A 20839-nucleotide genomic window follows, 5' to 3' on the forward strand; every position below is an offset into this window, starting at 1 on the left:
TATATATATATATATATATATATATATATATACACACACACACACTAACAATACTAAACGTATAATATATTATATAACAATAATTTAGTGTACATCTCCTCCTACCTGTGGGACGTGAGAACTACAGCTCTTCCCTCTTTCGTGACACTGAGGATGCAGTTCCACAAAAATCTTTTGGCTTTTGGGTCCATGCCAGTGGTCGGCTCATCCTAACAAGAATGAAAGAAATCAAAGCGTCAAGGAAACAAATGTGTAAGTCAGAAATACTAGCACATTCTAGCAACATAACTGGACACACTGTAGGCAAGAATTAAAACAGATATTACTGTTACTAACTAACCAGATCTAGGGGCGAAAAAAAAGTTAAATGACAGTCTATATATACATTTTGAGAAGGGGTGCCGTCAAGTTTTATATGTAATGTCTTAAGTGTTTGTTTTTGATCTAAGCTGGTTATATGCAATATGTAGAGATATTAATACTGATTAGTACTGATCGTTGTTTTCTACAGTGAAGGGAAATGTTAAATGTTAGGTGACAGTAAATGTTACTGTCACTACTCTCACCAGAAATATAACAGGCGGAGCCCCGATGAGGGAGATGGCAGTCGAGAGTTTTCTCTTGTTACCTCCGCTGTAGCCTCCAGCCTCCCGCTCGGCGTACTGGGTCAGTCCCAGCTTCTTCACCCCCCATTGCGCCACCTACAGGACAGCAGAGAAGGCACATTACTTTATAATCCTGCACAGTGCAGCTAAATAAACCTGTCACTCCACATCAATTTGATTCAGATATCACTTAATATCAGTTTCAGACATAAAACTGCCCCTTTGCGTTACCTTGGAGACAGACTCCTCTGGTACTCCCCGCAGGCGGGCGTACAGCTCCAGATGTTCCCGACCAGTCAGCAAATCGCTGATGGCGTCAAACTGTGGACAGTAACCCATCAGCTGGTGGACTCGTTCCATCTCTGTCCGCACACTGAGAAACACAGAAACACATGACTACCAATACTAATACTGCTGCTATTAGTAGTACTTCTGCTAATACTACTGTTATTGAACAACTGCTAAATCTACTTCGACTAGTACTACCACTAGTACTACTGCTTTTGCCATTACTATATCTGCAACTATTACTACTACAATTAATGGTTCTTCTACTATGGCTACTACTTCTAAAACTGGTACTCTTTCTGCTACTAATTTTGACTACTATTGATTCGATTACTACCGCTAATTCGCCTATGACGACAACTACTGCTTTTGTAGCTTATTTCAAAGCTTAGGGATCTAAGTGATATTTAACACACACACATCCACATTCCTGTCCTCTTATACCCAGAACAGATTCTCACCCAAAAATCTCAAAGGGACACTTAGAAGAACAAGGCCTTTTTAAAAGTTGAGAAAGTGTGTACCTGTGGTGATTAAGGAAAGCCTCCCCATAGGTGATGGACGTGTCTCCGGTCAGCATGCGAAAGGTAGAGGTCTTTCCTGCTCCGTTCACCCCCAGTAAGCCAAAACACTGCAGGACACATATACCACAACATCAAGTTACAAATGCATATATACATGCAACAGCTGTAGTCAGCAGCTGGGACCATTCCCCTGAGAAGTTATTTAGTCAAAACGTAGCTATAATATATCTCTTTCACTCTACAATAGCAGCAGCAGAAAACACTGTAGTAGCAGCAGTAATTGTGGTTGCAGCTGTAGAAGCAGCTCTAGCAGAAGTAGCCTTGCAGGAGCAATATTAGCAGAAGCAGTGTTTTTAGAAACAGCAAAAACAGTATTTTTCACAGCTACATAAATAGTAGCATTAACAGGAGCTGTAGTGGCAATACTAACACTAGTAGTAGTTTCAGCAGCAGCAGTGATAAAATAATGACTGGGATATTATCCAAAATGGAGAAAACAGCAAATCATCAATGAAACAGATGATTAACAATGATTTCTGATAATGACTGTATCTACAGATATATACATGGCAGACAAACAGACAGTGCTGATTAGGACAAGTCTGACAAAATCTTTCTGTTGTTCTCTAATGTAATGAGTGCTGCTTTTAGTGCGTAAATCTCTCACTTCGCCACGGGGAATCCCGAGGCAGAGACGATCCACCGCCGGCTTCCTGCCCACTTTATAAATCTGCAAAACAAACAGTACACAATGATGCAGTCATAGCAAGAAGTCTGTCAGTGTGGGATCAGAACGAAAGGTTTATCAAAGACTGCGCTCGCCTGTGATTGAACGTGCTAAGTGTATGTGTGGGTGTAAGAAGGTGCTGTGACAATTTACTCATCCGATTTCAGTTCTGACTGTAATTCTAACAAAAATACTCATATAAGTAGTTTGAATGTTTTGTGTGGGTTATTTTTTCAATAAAAGCTGGATGTTTACTGATTTCAGATTTGCTGCCATTCAGCCCCAAGAGTGTACAACAGTTTGAGTTTGACTTCTGAGGTGTGTATGGCGGCTGTACCTTGCTCAGGTCTATCATGGTGAGGATGTCTGACTGGGCTTTGCCACTTATGACTCTCTCTCTCTCCCTGGCGATGTCCTCATCCTCTGGACCGAGAGGAGGCATCTCAGGCTTGACCCACCACGGCCTTAACGGAGAGAGATGAAACGAAGATCACCCTGTATCATTTAGGTTTTCTACTGTAGAGCAGTGAAACTATAAAAGTTATCCGTCTCATGTGTCTACGCAGAAGACATTAATTGGTTTCACATATTTATTTATTTTAATCTTATTTAGGTGCATATGCAGCTCTGCCTGCATTTTATTAAAATACCTGTAAAATTATTTTGGACATTGTTTTACTTTTTTATGCACACACACACACACACACACACACACACACGTTACAGCTTCTGTGCAAAAACAATACAATGATCATAATCATCATCTGAGGTGTGGTATAGAACTACTGGGATGAAAAATAGAAAATACAGTGAGGGTCTCCTGTCAACTGAGGGAGTTGTTTTAAATTTACCTGAAGCGAATGAAGAACTTATACTGCAGTAGTATGGTGAAGATAAAGAAAATAACACCTTCAGCTGCCATCGCAAACAGGTTCTTCCCTACAAAGTCCCACTGAAGAGGGTCTAGAGTCTGCTTTGTACCTGGAGGAGGAGGAACCACACGCAAAGACACTCTTTACATACATATTCTTGATATACATTTGGTTATGTGTGTTTGCTGCAGTCTAACATGAAGTTCAAGTGTTTAGGTATGCATGCAATAATGCTACATAGGTTGGTAAACATGTATCTCCCTCATCTAACAACACACTACACAATTAACTGTATATTATATATACACTTCACCACAACAATGAGCAGCAAGCAGCAAAAGTGGAGAAGTTTAGAGGTTCTTGGGGTAAAATAAGTTTTAGCAGATATCTTTTTAGAGGCGGATATACTGTACAGGTACCCAGTCTCTGGAAGGCGTCCACCATGGCCTGGTTTTTGGCCATGTCGATGAGTCCTCGTCCCAGGCAGAAGTGAGGGAAGATGAGAAACACCTTCTTCAGGATCCTGTTCACCTCGTTCAGATGCTGGAAAGAACAAATCACCAAGAAATTGTGGGCTAGTAAAGGAGCACTAAATTAAAATGTGTCTTTTTGTTGTGTTACACAGAATAAATCAGCGATTACTCCTCAATATATCAAGACTTCTGGAATGGTTCGTTCTTTGATTATTTCGTTACAAAACCGAATTGGAAAAAAAACAACAAAACAAGTTGTCTTGGTATTTCTGTTTTAAAACCAAAACGGAAAAATATTGATTTTGATATTGAACATCAACAAAGGTGGGTTTTTAGTTAGAAAAACAGGAGGCTCACCGCTCAGTTTGTCACTAAACAACTGGAACAGGAACAGGAACGCCTCAGAAGTTGCCTAAGCATCCCCTGGTTTTTAAGATTTCTTTAGTATGAAATGAATTCAGTGATAGTTGTCAGTACATCCGATGGTACACAGCAAACATGAACCGTTATTAGTAAAATCGGCGAGCTGTATATTAACGAATCATACACAGATTAAAAGGTTTGAGTAATTTTTGTTAAGCCTCTCCATACTGTTTCGACCTGACCTTCATTTTATTTGTGAGATGGATGATTTTAGAAAGTTGTGTGGCGCTGCAGAGAGCCTCCAGCTGCAGTAACACATGGATTAGGCTATGCGTAAAATCAGGAGCATTGGACTTCATCCAGCCAGAGGGAACAACCACTGACCGTCCAGTGCGCCGGTTCCCGACGCAGACCACAGCTGTTGCAAACAACAGGCGCACGTGTAGAGCAGCCAGTTAGTTTGAAAACCAGTAGGGATACCACACTGGTTATAGATAGAACAAAATGCAGCTGCTTTGTTTTTCCGATTTGGTTTTGAAACAAAATAATCAAAGAATGAACCATACACGGACTTCATGGCTTTCCCACCTCACTACTTCCACAATAAATCTGTAAATTTCCCAAACCTTTCAAGTTAAGGGCTCAGTGTGACTGAATTCAAGCTCTCACTGATGAAGGCAGTGTTGCTGTCATGTATAATTGTAATTGTATAGCTGCTGTGTAGTTTACTGTTTATGCATATCTGGGCCTCATGTCTTATTATTATGTAGCCAATAATTAAGGACTCCTCCTTTCTGCTGCCTGTGCAGACTGGTCCCGTTTGTACCTCGTCAACAAACAGCTCCAGGACGAAAGTGGCAATGCTGCCGTTGATTCCGATGAAGAGGTTGATGGAGGTCAGAACTACATAGGCTGTGCTGGGGACGCTGAACACAAAGGATGCTGGGTACATCAGAGGGGTGATGGACCACCTGAAAAGGATGATTAGGTTAGCTAGGCAGACACATTACTTTTGGTGCAAACCATGATCCAACTGGGGAAATAGAGACTTTTTTTGTGCATCATAACAGTAAATTGAAGTAATATGGAAGCCCTTTAAACCTTTATTTTTGGCTTGGGGTTTATTCAGTTCCATAATAAAAATCGTCCTGTGTCTGATTAGATCAATTGAATTTGCCTTTGTGGTTAGGTAGGGAGCAAAAAGATGAATAAAGCAAGAAAGGTCAAAATCAAGTTTCAAGCTAATGATGTCTCAAGTACACAAGATAGTCCTGGGCTGTGAAATGAATCCCAATCAAGTTCAAGACACTGGTAAGAATTATCTTTGTTGAATGAACGAGACAATTAGATTACAATATTCATGATGAATGACTTTCGATGTGCAACACCATGGACAGCAAGTCAGTGGAGTCTGCCTTAACGTACCCATACAGCAGGAGCAGCAGGACGAGAGCAGGCAGGTTGGTTTCTGAAACGTATGACTGCTGCTGGAAACAGATGAAGATCAGCACCACCATGGCGGCTGGGACGATGTAGTTCAACTGCCGAGATGACAACACCAAACTTTAGAAAAACATTAAGTCTTTCTAAGATGATGGTGCAAGTAATAGAAAACCAACTCAGCCTGACGTGTGGCAGGAAATTGTTAGCTGGAATTTCAATTAGATTATCTTAAAGTACATTAGGTAATATTAGATTACATTTCCAGAACTACTATTTTCACAGTGATATGAATATAATGTAGGTGGAAAGGTCATGCTGTGTTGAAGAAGCAACTCGTAAACTGTGGCTATTGTCAACCTCAACCGGCAAACTGTAGGAATTACAATTCTCATCTTTTCCAGTTCAAGTGTTGGCGTCCCTTCTGCTGCAACACTATAAATTGTACCTAATTCCCTTTAATGAAAAAAATCCCACCAAATATGATCAGAAATTATTTTACATATTTGTGTGTGAGCGAATATTTTGTACACTTTCGATTTGAGATTGTTGTCACATTGTGAAAACGTCTACATCTCTCTAGTGTGGCACTTGATAGAGTACTGACCATGTCCCAGGTGAAGTTGGCCAGCCAGTAGAGGATCGGTTTGACCCCACTGACAAACTGAAGGTGTTTGGCTTTGCTGACTCGCTCCTCAATCAGAAAAAGGACGAAACTGGCCGGCACAAAGGACATGGCAAAGATCACACAGATGGAGACAAGAACATCGACAGATGTGGTCATCCTGAAAGAGAAGCAGGGGAAAAACACAAGTCAGGTACAGAAAAACATACAGTACAAAACATGCATAGCAGACCTATGAATTTTAGAACTCACAATTTGTCCTGTTTTTTTATTTCTAATATTCATTTATAACATTTTCCTTTTCTGTGTAACTTGTTCACTGTGGTTTCTGTAAAAACAAAAACTGTTTTCTTGTTTTGTTTTTGAACATTTAAGCTTCACATTACTGCTGATGAAGACATCATTTTGATGTACAGTAACTCTGTATAGATTTTTCTACCTTCCAGGCAGCCATTGGTTCAATTCATGTACGTATAAGTTGGATCAAAATCCAAACAGAATGAATTTACCTCTTGGGGATATAATAAGCACAAGAAACCAAATCTACTAGCATCAACCTAAAAAGCAGCAGTGAACTAACATGGCCATTTCAGTGAGTTGTTCCTTGGTGAGGTTGAGCGGATGGTTGTAGGCAGTGATGCCGTGTTTTCTCCTCTCTGGACCTGGTGGCAGACTCGCTCTCAGCAGGCCGTTGTTCATCACGTTGACAAATGACACCATGGCATGCCATCCTTTGTTATTGTACCACACCTGAGTACAGCAAAGAGAGAAACATTTTTCAATATAAAACCTATTTGGAAACTGCTTGGACGAACAGTCACACTTGGCAAGTTGTTGACAGAAAAAAGATCCCACAAACAGCTATATGGAGCCAGACACACAAAACAAATCACTTAATAATTGTTTTTTGTGTGTGTGTATATATGTGTCTAGTAATATATGTCGTAAATGGGTTAAAATGTTGGAAAAGACGCATTTACCTTGACATTGTTTTGACTGCTCAGTCCTCTTAGAAATTCTGGCAGTCTGTTTAACAGATGATCCAGTGAACTGTTCTGTGATGAATCAAAGAGCATCAGAAAAGAAATTAACTACCATTCAGAAAAAACAGCTGTTTCGGTTAAAAACACCTGAAACTTCATTTATACCTGTGGAACTCGATAACGAGTCCTGATTGCCACAACCGAGTCTTGGACATGGTAGACCTGAGATAAAGTCTGGGTGGCACGGCCCCCAAGGGAGAAGCCTCCGTATCTGCAACACAGAAATTAAACTTTGAATAATTTTTGGAAATCAACAATTTATGATAGAAGATGATGTTTTAGACCAGCAGCTCACCTGAATTCATTCACCCACTTCTTGGTTTTTAGGCTGTTAATGACACAGAGGGAAAAGAGTGAATGTGTGAGAAATATTAATATAAAATTGGGTCTCTGGCAATTTTTTAAAGCAGAATTTCCAAACACCATGGGAAGTGAAAGTGGTAATGTATCTTAGACCTTTGCTTTTATCCTTAGTAGGGCTGACCCCGAAGAGTTGAAGACTCGATGCTTCGATGGGCGGAGCCTGATTCGACTCTCAATCTCACAGTTGAAGCTTCGCAGCAAAACGAGGATCATGCCATTTTGGCGATATGGGGGTGCTCAACGTCTGATTTCACATAGAACTACCGGTTTTCTCCCAATAACTCAATATACAGCCTATTACAATATACATTTCAACGTTTAATGCTGTAAATAAACATGTAAAAAGAATAAAACTTTTATTAAATGTTTTTAAATTGAGTAAATAAATTCTAAATTGTAACCCTAACCCCCAAGATAGGGGGCATCTGTGCACATGTGTAGGCATGTCGTGTATGTGTGCAAGTGTGTAGTGGCAGAAGATGAACTTGCTGTAGAGACGGAGCCTTAACTTCACCGAGTTGTTTGCCGAGTTGTCCGCAATCATTTATCATCACTGATGAACCACACAAAGAATATTACATTGTTTTTAAATAGTACTTGAAATAGACTCGTGAGGAACCGCGACTTGCATGCAGCTGTTGGCCGCACGGCATGCACACAAAAGCTCTGAAACCGGTGAATGGCAGGCGAGCAGACAGAAAAGGGTCAACAAGACTCAGTTTAGCTGGAAATGTACAGTGTAAGTTACAGTGACAGCACTAATCCTTAGTAATCTTTATCAAAACCAAAAACTCTAAACTAGTAGGTAAAAGTTAACACAATTTAATGGAATACCAAATAGTAATGCACGTTATTGTGTTTTGTTTAATGCAGTACCTTTTTTTGAGGATCTGAGAGTAGGTTTTTACCAGGTAATCAGTGATGTTATAACTTGTCAGATTTTGGAGGACGTCTCCAGTTGGCCTCTTGATCTAAAAGATAACAAATAAAAAAAATTTGAAGAGCCAGATGTAGACATATGTATATATCACCATATGATACAATGCACAAGCAAATATTTCATGAAAATGTACCAGAAAATATTAGCCTTAGCTCAATTACTTTTACTTCCATTTTAAATGAACAGAAATCAAGATAATTTCATTTTAGCATATGAAAGAGCACTGGTTCAGCTCTGTCGTCTATACCGGATGCAGATCATTCGTTAGATCATTCAACACTGCATTTTGCAAATAAATCAGTCCTCACTGACCTGTGGAGGCGGCAGTCCACCAGCACCCTGCGGGCAGTCGGGGAGCATCCGGCGGACGTCCTCTGTGCTACACTGACAGTCAGGAGACGGTCCATCTCGGCTCCAGTTGCCTCTGCTGAACATTTGCCAGGTGGAGTAGGAGACCTGTGGCCGCATGAAAAGGCCACCCCGAGCGCCTTCACACTGAGGACTCCTGCAGGGAGAACAGGGAGGGAATGTGGAATCAAGGTTTGTGGTTTAAGTTTTGAAACGTTTCCTGAATGTTTTTTAATAAAATAAAGAGCATTAAACTACTACAAAAAAATTAAAAAGGGATACAGAGGTGCCTAAAGACATTTGTGTTTCGAGATAAAGCTTAAAACTGATGTTGCAATATCCCAAGTGCCAGTAGAGGTCATAGATTACTTAACACCCCCAATGAAAAGACTACACTTTGTACTTTTACCCTAAGCAGTAATCCCTGTGTAAGTAAAGTATAATGAACATTTTCATAATGCATGTCTTTAATCATTAAACAGCCTATTTTATCTCCCAATTGTAGTAAATTATATAAGTTCTTTTTTTGCACTATGTTGAAGATCCTGATGTCTCAGAACCAGAATGTGAACCTTTATCACAGTTCCTTTCAGTTCCTGGTTCTTCTGATGCTGCACAGACAAATTATTGTATTCATAATTTACGTCTTACGTTCTGTTGTCTTCTTCCTCTTTGTCCATGCACTTGGTACCAAACCCTGGCGGGTCCAACAGAGCTTCCAGCAGGTTCTCCATGGCCGGGTTCCCAGGTGCGTCGTTGCTGTAAATAGTAAACCAGAGGTGAAGAAGCTCGTCAAATAACATTTACAAGCATCAAGTGAAGAAAACGACCAGTTTTTTCACAGAATAAAACCTTCAGTTAGTAGCTGGTTAACTCTGACCAAAAGGACCAAACTAATTCACTGCAGAAGAAACTGATTTAAAACCTTTTCTGTGCTGACTAACGCAATGATGAATACTTTGTCGCAGGCCTACCTGAAGAAGGTGTACTGTTCTCCGTATATCCAGGGCTGAAGCTGCAGGGCGGGATACTTCCCAAATGGAGGCACGATGAGGCTGAAGAGCAGAGCGACAAGCACGAACACAGCAGGCAGGACAATCTGAAGCACAAATAAACCTTCAGATGAAATACTTCTCAATACAAACTTACAGAGAGAATGTCTCATTCTCATTAGTGACTAACAGCTAATTCCCCATAGAAACACCATAAAATAAGTAGTTGACTATCTCTTACTAACTGATGAAGAAGGTACAGAGGTTGTGTTCATTATGGAAGCCATAAACCCTGTGATGATGGATGGTGAATCTAGCTAACAGCTGCTGCTGAGGTTTTTCATCACCTGAGCGAAGAAGCCCCTGCGGCTCCTTCGAGCATAAAGCCAGCGTTTGGTGAAGAGGGCCCTCAGCTGCTGCCAGGTCAGCCACCAGCCGGTCAGGGGGATCCCACCTCGGCCATCTCCGCTCAGCGGGTCTGTCTCCTGAGGTTCTGCAAGCAGGAAAAACACACTAGGCTGAAAAATACATAGACTCCTGTCGGTGCTGTCCACCTTTTATAGGATGGAGACACTTGTCAGATCAGAGCCACAGAGTTCTAAGAGTAGAAACACAACATGACAAATGATATGACATGAATAACTGACTACATCTAAAGGCAGTCATGTAGCTTCTACATGGTCTTGCTGTTTTTTCAGAGTTCTTGGGAGAAACACTGAGTGCGTGTAAAATTTGGAATTGAAAGATAATGAAAACAAGCTAATTCAGTACAAACAATTTGGTCTAAGCTTTCAATGAACCCAAACTCAGTTAAATTCCTCTTATTTGTCAACTCTTCAATAAATGCTGTGTATCAAATCTGGGGGGAAAGACACTTTCTTTTTCGATCTAATTAGGATTTTCAGTGAGGAATAATCTGAAGGTACCTTGCTTACGGAGCCTTTTCCTTCCTGGCAGCATTATGAAAACAAACAGTCACAGTTGGAAGATGAAATAGCAGATGGACTGTACATGGAAAACACTGTGTGGTATGGACACAAATCTTTGTGTCTGTGAATGTGCACACCTGTCTCTGGTTCTTCAGCGTGTTGTCTCTCAGCTGATGGATGGCGCCTGTGGGGAGATTCAGCCTGCTGCTCTGGTTCAGCATCTACGTTGGTTTCCTCTGCCACTCGTAAAAAGATCTGGAAATGAACAGAAAGGTTGTTGTAAAAGATTAAACGCCTCCTTACAAACACAAAAGTTGCTCTCTAAAGTGTGTAAAGAACAATTCACTTTCTTTAAGTGGAGAATTTGAGTTCTGATGACTGGGTAAATCTATAAGGTCTCAATGGATACATGATACTCTATATTTTTTATGAACAATCTCACCTACTGCAGCTTTAAGTTCAAACTCAGGCAATTCTTTCAACCTTGGAAATCAGGCCCTCACAGCTGAAGCATTAGACAGCAGGTGGCAGCGGTCAGAGGGGCAGAGAGTGAGTGGCTTATTCATACTGAGTAAATTTATCCAACGCCATAAGTCTGCTATCAGGGGTAATCTGACGCTAACATTAAACCCATTAAGACCATGGCTGCTCCACAAATATCCAGCCCTCCTGATACGACCTGGTTCAGCTCCTGTAGATCACGCTGGTGGGATGACTAATGCCTCACTAATGTGAGATGGTGATTCTACACACTCTAAAATACACATAAAACTGGCTAAGTATAGTAGGAAAGAGCTTAAGGAACATGCAGGCTGCGTTTTTGTGTGCCTTATATCAAGTTTAAGTCGGACAAAAGACACCTACAGTTGGTGTTCATTCTTTAGCTAGCAGCAAATGTTACTGGCTGAGTTTAATAGCAGTTTAACTGACACTGTACCATCCACCATTTTGTCAGTTAAGTGACCAAAATATTGATCATCTTTAATCTAATCCCCAAAGTACCTTATTGGAGCGTTATCTAAAGGTATTGTTTTTATTATAGCTGTTTTATAATTGTTGATATGTATAAAACATTTCTGTGATTTTTGTGGTTTACTGCTTACCAAGCTGTCTACTATTACTAGCTGTCTGAGGCTAATGTGTTGCTAATATGGGGTGGTGATGGGACAGTGGACATGACACACCTTTGTTGTGGGCGACCATGGTTTGATTCCCACTGCGACACATCTACCAATGTGTCCCTGAACAAGACGCTGAACCCCTAGCTGCTCCTGAGGTGTGCATATATGTATGCATGTATGGCAAGTGTAAATAGCTTTGGATTTAAGTGTCAGCTAAATGAATGTAATGTAATACAACATTCTAAGTAACTGTTGGGCTAATTGTTTAATTTTCTATTTACTCTTTTTTACTTTTTCTTGGACTCAATATGACTTGATTAATTACTGTGTTGTGCTTCCTACATAATTAAAGCTGGAGTGTGGGACTTTTACATATAAGTGAACGTCTGTTACATTCCAGCCCTGGCCAAACGAGTTCATGCATTGCTGATCAATCCAGGTAAATCTCTCAGTATATGTACATGTAGAGAGCTCCATGATCTGCCATTGCTGCAAGAAAAAAACAAAAAAAACAAAAAAGGTGCACTGGTCCACTTACTGAGAAGTGTTTATTTTGTTTATTATGACTGTATAGTTTGTGTTAATATACTTTGGCAAAATTGTATTGTATGCAGCCATGCCAAATGCAGATGATGCAACTTTGTCTCTTTATGCCTCTGGACCAACCGTAGTGACAGAGTAGGCTAAGGCAACTGGGAATATGTTGCCTAAATAACCTAGGAAGTGTCCAAGAAAAGTTTCTGTTGCACAGGGTTTGTATAACTATTCTCACTGCTAGAAGGGCAGACAAACCTTCCTTGTTATTCTACTAATTCTTTTTTTATTTATTTATTTATTTTTAACAATACCCTATGTCTGACTGTTATTTATGGTTTGTCATGTTTTTGTGATTTGTAATCACCATCATTAAATTTGTTAAGTAATTTCCCCTTTTCATAGTTTCACAATTGCTTTCAGTAAAAACAAAGTTTTCAACATGTCTTATTTAAGTGTGTTTAGTTACCTGCATGGCTGTGGACCTCTCAAAGTGACAAGTTTATGAAATTAACCGCTGGCTTGCAAGTTTAGGGCTTTGAAGGTTTCTGAAATGTGGATCAAGTGACTTATTTTTGTATCCATCAAAACAAAGTAAATGTTTCACCTCCTCCAGTGTGCTGTCTGATAGGCCGTAGCTGCTGATGCCTAGCTCAGTCAGCCTCTGATCCAGCTCAGACAGGAAGACGCCCAGGCTGCTGTCCTTAGCAGCCATCTGTGGCAGGTTGACCACCGCCTCGCGCCGTGACTCCTCCACCAGCCTTGCACCCGGGATGTGGTGCTGTGCCAGAGAGAGCAACGCCGCCAGGTCTGCCGTGAAGACAATGATCATGCAGTAAGATCTTTCTGCTTTAATCATCAACACTAAATTGGTGGTTGTAGAAATTGTAAATGCACCTAACGCTGAACCACCTCAGCTTATTGTAGAGGCCAAGCAGCAGTTAAACACTCACATGAGCTGCTCGCCTCACTTCCCAGCCCGGTGTCTTCACTCATGGATGACTCGCTGTCCTGAAACACATAGATGAGTTGTTGGGTGTTGGTTGGTGCATAACAACGTGAATGTGAAGTATTAGTATTGTAAAAAATATATGAGCATAAGCATGCACACATAACATTTTTTGGATAAAAAAAAAAAAAAATACAGACCTTGAGAGGAGGCAGCTTGTTGGTGCTGATGCTGGTACTGGTGCAGATACTCGTGCTGCTGGGAGTATTGGTGTCCAGTCCGTCCCGCTTCACCACAGTGAGGTAGTAGCCAGATCCAAGGTGGGATTTCAGGAAGAGCGGTGAGCCACAGCAGCACAGCTTTCCCTGAGAGATGATGGCAATCCGGTCAGCTAGCAGCTCCGCCTCGTCCATGTAGTGGGTGGACAGGATGATCGTCCGGTCTGATGGAGAAAGACAACATAGAAGCATATTAACTATTTCTTTTACATGTCTGTATATTTTGTAGGTCTCATGTAGTTCTTGGATCAGGTTTAGGTGAGGTTCTTTTGATCCAGTCACTAGATAACAGCTAGTGTCTCCCAAAGGAAAAGCATACCCAGGTTGAGGGTAACTATACACTACACTAGTTTTTCAGCATTTTCTTAAGCCCACTCTTGTGTAATTATGCAATATTTCATTTCAAGTAAAGACAAATAAAGCTACAAGGCTGTCACTCTAAAACAGCATTGTTGGTTTGGCAGTTCAGGCTGACCTGCCTTTCCATTTACAGCAATAAATTTGTGGTTCCACAGTTCCACAGAACCCCTTTTCCTGCACCTTTGCGATATTTGAGCAGCAGATCCCAGATCCCTCTGCGGGAGTAAGGATCAACCCCGGCTGTAGGTTCATCCAGAACAACCACCTTAGAGCCTCCAACAAACGCTATGGCCACAGACAGCTTCCTCTGCATGCCACCTGACAGAGAGACAGAGTGTTTTCATTTTGGAACAGAAAAATATGTATATATTTTAGGACAAAATTGACCCACCCCTTTACAAAGAATGTAATGTTTACAAACTGATGAAAGTGAGGGTCAAATCATGTTTTTAATACAGAGGTTAATCTGGCAAGTTTACCTGAGAGGTTTTTAGTCTGTTCATGTCTTTTGTGCAGCAGGCCGACGTCGTCCAACAGAGTGTCTAGCTCAGCTTTCACCTCTGCTTCAGACAAACCCTTCAGGCACCCATAAAACCACACATGCTCCTCCACTGTTAATCTGAGAGAGATAAGCCATCAAGAAAAGATATAAAAATCTACTCCTTAACCAACATCTGTGTATTTTCTGGTGAAAGTCAAACCTACTGTACTGATACTGTAATCTAGTGATCATCTTCTACTACTACTACTACTACTACTACTACTACTACTACTACTACTACTACTACTACTACTACTACACAAAAAAAGACTCTCAAAAGAAGCTTGTGGTATGAAATCTACAACAGGAACTTCTGAACCCATCAAACCTAACCAGAGTAAGCCAGAAACAATTGCAATGACAGCTTATTACCAGCGTTTTGTGTTGAAAAGACAAGCCTTACATATCAAACAGGACATTGTGTTGTGGACAAACTCCCAGCGTTCTCCGGATGATATTCATGTCATGGCGGATGTCCAATCCATTGATGTACACAGTGCCCGAGGTGGGTGGGAACAGGCCAGTAAGGACAGATCTAACAAACATCAGGCTCATTACAACAAATACTTTGTTTACGTACACCTTCTACTTTAAATTAGCTCCTGAACTCATACCCATTACAGATGTTTTCCTAATTGTCTAAGGTATCCTAAATCACCTGACAAAAAGTCAACATCAAGACTGTGAGTACAATACAGTAACAGCAAATTACCACATAATTAAGACATAATACCTGCCAAGGCATTCTGTGAATTACACATTGAAATTTGTCAGCTGATACCAGAGCGAAAAGCGTTTTTCCTTTCTTTTTGCTTCCCTTTTTATTGTGCTTTGGTCTAATATCGCTCAAACACTAAAAGATTGCTGGCTTCATCTCCTAAAATTTAACTCAACCAAAGTGATTCATTCTGCATTAAATCCTTGTACAAATAGAACTCATTAGTGCTGATAGTCCTTCACCCGGCAGGTCTGCTCCTTACATGGTGGTAGTTTTTCCGGCTCCGTTGTGGCCAAGGAAAGAGGTGATCTGCCCTTCATAGAACTTCAGGTTGAGGTGATTGACGGCCAGTTTGGCGCCGTTCTTGTAGATTTTCACCAGGTCTCTGATGCTCACACCCAGGGTCAGGTCAGAGGGTTCTGGTTCAATGTGATCTGATGACAGAAGAGCATTTTATATATTTAAAAAGGACAATTTACCTTTATACGTATCTAAATGTCAGGCAGTTAAAATGGCTAGTAACCTTGTGGTAATTCTGCTTTCACAGTGATTTATAATCAATTATAAAAGTGTACGTGTGAACAGAAGTCATCAGCCAAACGGTCACAATATGTTTTTACATGCTGAGAATGCAGCTCCTTAGTGAACAGAACGTGTAGTCTGGACTGATTCTTAGCTTTAGTCTCTGTGTGCTCTTAAACCTTGTTGTTAATGGGTTTATTGTCTCAGCTCATCAGCTTGATTTGTGCTTAATTGGCTTAAACATACAAAACTACCAGTGTAGTCTTTTAACTGGTATTAGGACCAGAGGAGAAGACCGTAGATGGCAGCCAAAGTCTGTAACTGGGCAGAAAAACAGACACGCTGCTTATCAGTGATGTGACTTCTATTTACAAACTGATGCTTGCTTGTAAACTGTAGCTATGATTGTACCTTTTGATGACCTGTGACAGTAAAAAAAACGTGTAATAAAAAATATGTTAACTCATAAGAGCTGATGTACAGCAGCTTCCACAGTCTTGTACCTTCATCCTGTTCAGTAGGTGCGGGGGGGATAGGCATGCCTGCCTCCAGGGGAATTCCACCCCAGTAGTTGATCTGGAAGATGAAGTACCAGGGCCTGGGGATCCCATATTCACCTGATATAAAAACACACAAACGGCAGTTTACCAGTTTAACCAGTATTTCATTGACCACACTGCATTCCTCTGTACATCTGCTTTCAGCAAAGCACTCATATCATGTTACTAAAATTAGAACAGTGTTACGCCAAACAATAACAAAACAAAAAAATCATCTATAAGGGGAACATACTCAGAACAACGGCAGCAAACTGAGGAAACTCAAATATTTAAGAAAAAAAGTCTATCACTATCACTATTAAGTTTCAATTTGACCTTGACCTTGATCTGACAACATAACAACAGCTTCAAGATGCAGCAATCAAACTTGACTTGGCTTTTCTTTTTCTAAATTAAATCATTATCTATCTAAAATAGTATATGTATTATAATATGTGTTCATATTCACAGCAGCTATAAACCCTTATTCCCTAAGTCAATATAAAATACACAGCATACTTCCAATATTCATAGCTAAGATAAATTTCCAATCGTCATACCAGGAAAGACTGCTTCGATGTACCAGGCTAAGATGGCGTAGATGAAGGCATCCGCATAAAGCATGCCTATAGAGGTAGTGAAACTGTATGAATCTCCTTCCACAGGGCTGGAACGGAGATTGTACCACTGGATGCCCACTCCTTGCTCTTCATACTGAGAGAAATACTCACAGCCGAAGCCAAAGGCCACAGGGGACAGGAAACTCTGAGGAAGTAGGACCAAACAATTTTTAATCTTGACACATTTAACCAAATGCAGCGATATTGACAAGTAAGAAAGAATGTTTGGATATATAGAAGCTTTACATTAAAATACTTAATTACATACATTTAATTTCATGGTACATTTTCTGATTCAGTCTGTGCATTTATTCTTCTTACAAATGCTGAAATGTGTGAATGTTCAATCACTTACTTTTTTACAACTGGACCTAATTTTTCTAGAACTGTATGCCAAACTTTTTGATTGTATCCATAATTATTTTACTCACAGCGAGCACTCGGTGGGTGGTGTTGAGGCGGTCTCTCCAGGCTACACACAGTACGTAGGGCAGGTAAAGGCCAAAGTATATAAGCCCCCCACATGCAGCAGCAAGGTTTGCTTTGGAGAAGAAGGTGCTGATGAGGAAGCACTGCATGATGGTGGCGGTGGCAAACGCCGTCAGGAAGAAAAATACAACAGACGGGTTGCTGTACGGCAGAATGTCCCCCCACTGGAAAAAAGACAAAGGGAAAAATAGGGAGGTTAAACAGTGACTACAGGAGATAGAGTTCCAGATAAAGAAAAGCTTTACCTTCAGCTGTAATAGCACAAGAAGCAATCCTCTTATAAGATACAGACTACTACATTTTTTATTTACAGCTACATTTTCTTTCCTGATCATGTCCATCCAGGTATTTTATATTTTAGTGTGTATTTTTTCTAAAATATATTTTGTGTAGAGTGAGTGGTCATCTTGCCTTTAGCAGAGCAATAAGGAGCGCTGCAGAAACCAGGAAAGGAACGATGCTGCTGATGAACCAGCTGAACCACAACGTTTCTGTTCCCAGACCCATAATCCTCATGGTTTCTTTCAACCTCGCCTCCTTCTCGTACACCACGCCTTTGATGATCATGGCCACCGAGTAGATCCACGCCAGTGTCATGAAGAGTGGCAGAGAGCGGTTCAGCACTCGAAGGAAACTGTTGTAAAGGTAATCTGAATTGAAAATCATGTGCTTATGCAAAACAAGGATGTAGTAATATCCTAAAGCAGAAAGCTGTCAAAAGTTTATTTAAAATATGAATACTTCAGACAATTCAGACATGTTCTATGAATTTAGTTTTAGTAAACTCATAACATTGATCGAGACTCCTTGATTACTGATATTATTCCATACACAAACAATTGGCCTACAAATTCAAATCAAAAGACAAAATGAGGTCTGCCATAGAGTAACTCTCTTCTTTTCACAGCTACTACTGTCCTTGAGCAAGGCACTGAACTGTCAAGCTGCTCCACACTAGAGAGTAACAAGGGGGTGGATTTTAACTCCTGTCCAATCCCACAAAAATATTCTTGTCCTGTCCCAATCCCGAAAGAATGACTCCTGTCCGTTTATTCATATTAGAACTGCATATTTATATATAAAAACTCATCTATGATTCCCACTTCCCAACTGACTCCTATCTCGTGGGAATCCCAAAGGAATCCCGTGACCCACATAGTTCCTGAAAGAACCTCAGCCTCTACACCAGACAAGCTGCCAGTAGCAGATTATGGCTGTACTGGTCTGTTTCATAAACACGTGGAACTGTGTGCGCAGTTTTTAAAAACACCAATCTAAAACAACATATGACTCACACATCATCCACATAGCAGGGGTAGGGCATCTGCTGGATGTAGATGCCGGTTGTTTGTTGAACTCCGGTCAGGATGCGGCTCACAGCTCTCTCCACTAGGTCCTGGATGTACACGAAGCCGCCCCAAATGTAGCGCATGTCATTAAATGGGTCGGCTGCTGGACCAGGATCCCAAAACCTGAAGAAAAAAACCCACCAAAACAATGTTGTTGTTTTTTGTTTTTTAAATCCAAGTGCTAGAGAAAGTCAAAAAAAATCTTGATTATCTTGGATTAGATGGAGCAATGGAGTAGGGTGTTCAGGAAAAAGTATATTCACACAAAACCAAAGCTATTTACTTGCAATTCCAATTAAAAGATAATTGATGCTAATAAAAGAATGGCAGGATAGAAGAAAGATATTTTTGGTGCTTCCTCAGTACCTGTCCTTAATCTTGTTGGTCCGGGTCACATCATCAATGTCCATTCGGATTTTGTAAATGACATGGGGCGGCAGGTCGAGGGTGGAGGAGTTGGGCAGCAAGAAAACCACGCCCGCCCAAAACTGCCTGTCCTCTAGTAGCTCCAAAGCCCTATCAATCATCTCACCCTCTGTCTCCAATCCCTCCAACTTGTTCAGAGAAAAACACTGCAGAGGATGTAGATATGAATGATAAATAACACGAAAGAGAATCTGAAGTTAAGATTTAGTTATACTATAACAAAATGAGTCCATGTACTTTCATCTTAATTATTCTGCAACAAAAACCAGAAAATGAAAAACTAAGCTTTTTGTACGTTTCCCTTGAAAAGACTGCCTGAATGCAGCACACAGTACAGCCTGAAGCGGTGTACAGTGTGTTCCTGCAATCTACAGCATAACATAATTGTGACTGGCACAGAAGCAAATACAGAGAACCTCCCTGCGACTCCAGCGCGGTACATAAATGCAGTGTTTCATTCACCCAAAGAAATGTTGTCTCTGAACATCATCCAGGCAGCGACTGCATTTGTTATCACAATGTTATTATGAAAACAATTTAGTAATAAACAAATGTAATTTCTATGAGACAGGGTTGATGTGGATAGGCTATTAGGTTTGATAAAACATTCGGGACATTACCCTGGATAGTGTATGCAGACCACTATTGTCTTGCATGTATTCTGTGAGGGCCATTCTGTCCTTTTTTATCGACTGGACACAGCCTACCTATTACTAAACTGTCAATGTTGAGTTTTGAGCCTTTTTCTATAAATTCTGTTACATGCCAGAAAATGCTTTGATATCCATCTTTTTTCATAATTGAGTGACAAGACATGTTTTTAAAAAGCCTAGTTTTTCCATTTTCGAATTCTCGTTTCAAAAAAGGAAATTGATTGAGTCGAAGGTACATGGATTAAAATGAAACTGATTTTGGTTTAGGGCTTCACTTTTTACTACTTTACTATTTTTCCATCTAACCAATTTTCGAAAATACAAAAAGAGCAAAATAATTATGACCCAGTTTAAAAAAAAAAACAAAAAAAAAAAAACAATGATATTTAGCCACAGTAGCTCTCTGGTCAGCATACTGCAGTTTGTTAGGATGAAACAGCAATAATAGAAAATCATCCCACCTCTGTTTCTTGAAAACTTTGTGTACTTTCCTACTCCAAATTCAACCAAACAGGATTGTTCTTATCTCTCGTCTGTTCTTATTCTCAGTACAAAGTTGGAATTTCTGAGAGTTGCATGAAGAGAAAATAAGAATATCAAAGAATGAGAACCTCAGTGACTTGTGCAAGAATGGTGATGGTGTGGTCGAGGTCGTTGTAGACGTCCAACCAAGTAGGTGGCGCTCCCGGCTTCCTTGGGACGCCTGGGGAGGGTGTGGACAGAAAGCGAGCAATCCGTGAGGCCGTCCAGGACGTGTTCTCCAGACGCAGGTTGACCAGTACTGCGACCTCTGGCCGCCTCAACAAATCCTGTCACACACACAGACACGGAAAAAAAAAAGGATTTTCAGCACCAAATGCATCATTACACACTCATCCCTCCAGTAGAGAGACAGCAGCTGGTGAATCAGACCTGCAGCAGCTGAATCTCCACACTGCTCTCCATGTAATTCTTGATTTGTGGTCCCACTTCCATCCAGGCTTCATTCAGCTCCTGAAGGATCAGCAGGTCCTCGAACGTCTTGTTCACCTTCAGCAGACACAACTTGTAGTTAGTCATCTTACAACAAGTACAACTGCAGAATACGCTTTCAATCCAAAAATCATTAAAGATTTAAAACAACTGGTTCTACGACATTGCAGTTACATGGTGTCTGAATTCTCCAGCAGAGCCACCAGGACATCCCAGAAGAACATTTTAAATTTTCT

General features: G+C 40.6%; 1 protein-coding gene across 6 annotated transcripts in view; it reads right to left on the bottom strand.

Annotated features, from left to right (window-relative positions):
• abca7 (ATP-binding cassette, sub-family A (ABC1), member 7) overlaps nucleotides 1-20839 on the bottom strand; it is a 33842-nt gene that overhangs the window by 5613 nt on the left and 7390 nt on the right. For 5 of the 6 annotated variants that reach the window (XR_006825009.1, XR_006825011.1, XR_006825012.1 and 2 more), the window contains 37 exons: nucleotides 20544-20660; nucleotides 20243-20440; nucleotides 18919-19124; nucleotides 18499-18675; nucleotides 17615-17837; nucleotides 17146-17367; nucleotides 16655-16859; nucleotides 16059-16172; nucleotides 15296-15467; nucleotides 14719-14850; nucleotides 14254-14393; nucleotides 13955-14092; nucleotides 13337-13578; nucleotides 13141-13198; nucleotides 12795-12997; nucleotides 10670-10787; nucleotides 10530-10553; nucleotides 9951-10096; nucleotides 9586-9710; nucleotides 9263-9370; nucleotides 8576-8768; nucleotides 8200-8294; nucleotides 7256-7288; nucleotides 7066-7171; nucleotides 6898-6972; nucleotides 6498-6667; nucleotides 5900-6077; nucleotides 5278-5393; nucleotides 4679-4823; nucleotides 3436-3559; nucleotides 2996-3125; nucleotides 2482-2608; nucleotides 2085-2147; nucleotides 1418-1524; nucleotides 837-978; nucleotides 567-701; nucleotides 106-209 (listed from right to left, as the gene is read on the bottom strand). Coding sequence is in view for 1 of the 6 variants with exons in the window: in XM_046048647.1 (XP_045904603.1) it covers nucleotides 106-209; nucleotides 567-701; nucleotides 837-978; nucleotides 1418-1524; nucleotides 2085-2147; nucleotides 2482-2608; nucleotides 2996-3125; nucleotides 3436-3559; nucleotides 4679-4823; nucleotides 5278-5393; nucleotides 5900-6077; nucleotides 6498-6667; nucleotides 6898-6972; nucleotides 7066-7171; nucleotides 7256-7288; nucleotides 8200-8294; nucleotides 8576-8768; nucleotides 9263-9370; nucleotides 9586-9710; nucleotides 9951-10096; nucleotides 10530-10553; nucleotides 10670-10787; nucleotides 12795-12997; nucleotides 13141-13198; nucleotides 13337-13578; nucleotides 13955-14092; nucleotides 14254-14393; nucleotides 14719-14850; nucleotides 15296-15467; nucleotides 16059-16172; nucleotides 16655-16859; nucleotides 17146-17367; nucleotides 17615-17837; nucleotides 18499-18675; nucleotides 18919-19124; nucleotides 20243-20440; nucleotides 20544-20660 (5111 nt within the window). In the remaining 5 variants the exon portion in view is untranslated. The remainder of the gene's footprint in view (nucleotides 1-105; nucleotides 210-566; nucleotides 702-836; nucleotides 979-1417; nucleotides 1525-2084; nucleotides 2148-2481; nucleotides 2609-2995; nucleotides 3126-3435; nucleotides 3560-4678; nucleotides 4824-5277; nucleotides 5394-5899; nucleotides 6078-6497; nucleotides 6668-6897; nucleotides 6973-7065; nucleotides 7172-7255; nucleotides 7289-8199; nucleotides 8295-8575; nucleotides 8769-9262; nucleotides 9371-9585; nucleotides 9711-9950; nucleotides 10097-10529; nucleotides 10554-10669; nucleotides 10788-12794; nucleotides 12998-13140; nucleotides 13199-13336; nucleotides 13579-13954; nucleotides 14093-14253; nucleotides 14394-14718; nucleotides 14851-15295; nucleotides 15468-16058; nucleotides 16173-16654; nucleotides 16860-17145; nucleotides 17368-17614; nucleotides 17838-18498; nucleotides 18676-18918; nucleotides 19125-20242; nucleotides 20441-20543; nucleotides 20661-20839) is intronic. The other variant, XR_006825010.1, reaches the window with a different exon arrangement.

Source organism: Micropterus dolomieu, linkage group LG05 (assembly GCF_021292245.1).
Source record: "Micropterus dolomieu isolate WLL.071019.BEF.003 ecotype Adirondacks linkage group LG05, ASM2129224v1, whole genome shotgun sequence".
Classification (NCBI taxonomy): Eukaryota; Metazoa; Chordata; class Actinopteri; order Centrarchiformes; family Centrarchidae; genus Micropterus; species Micropterus dolomieu.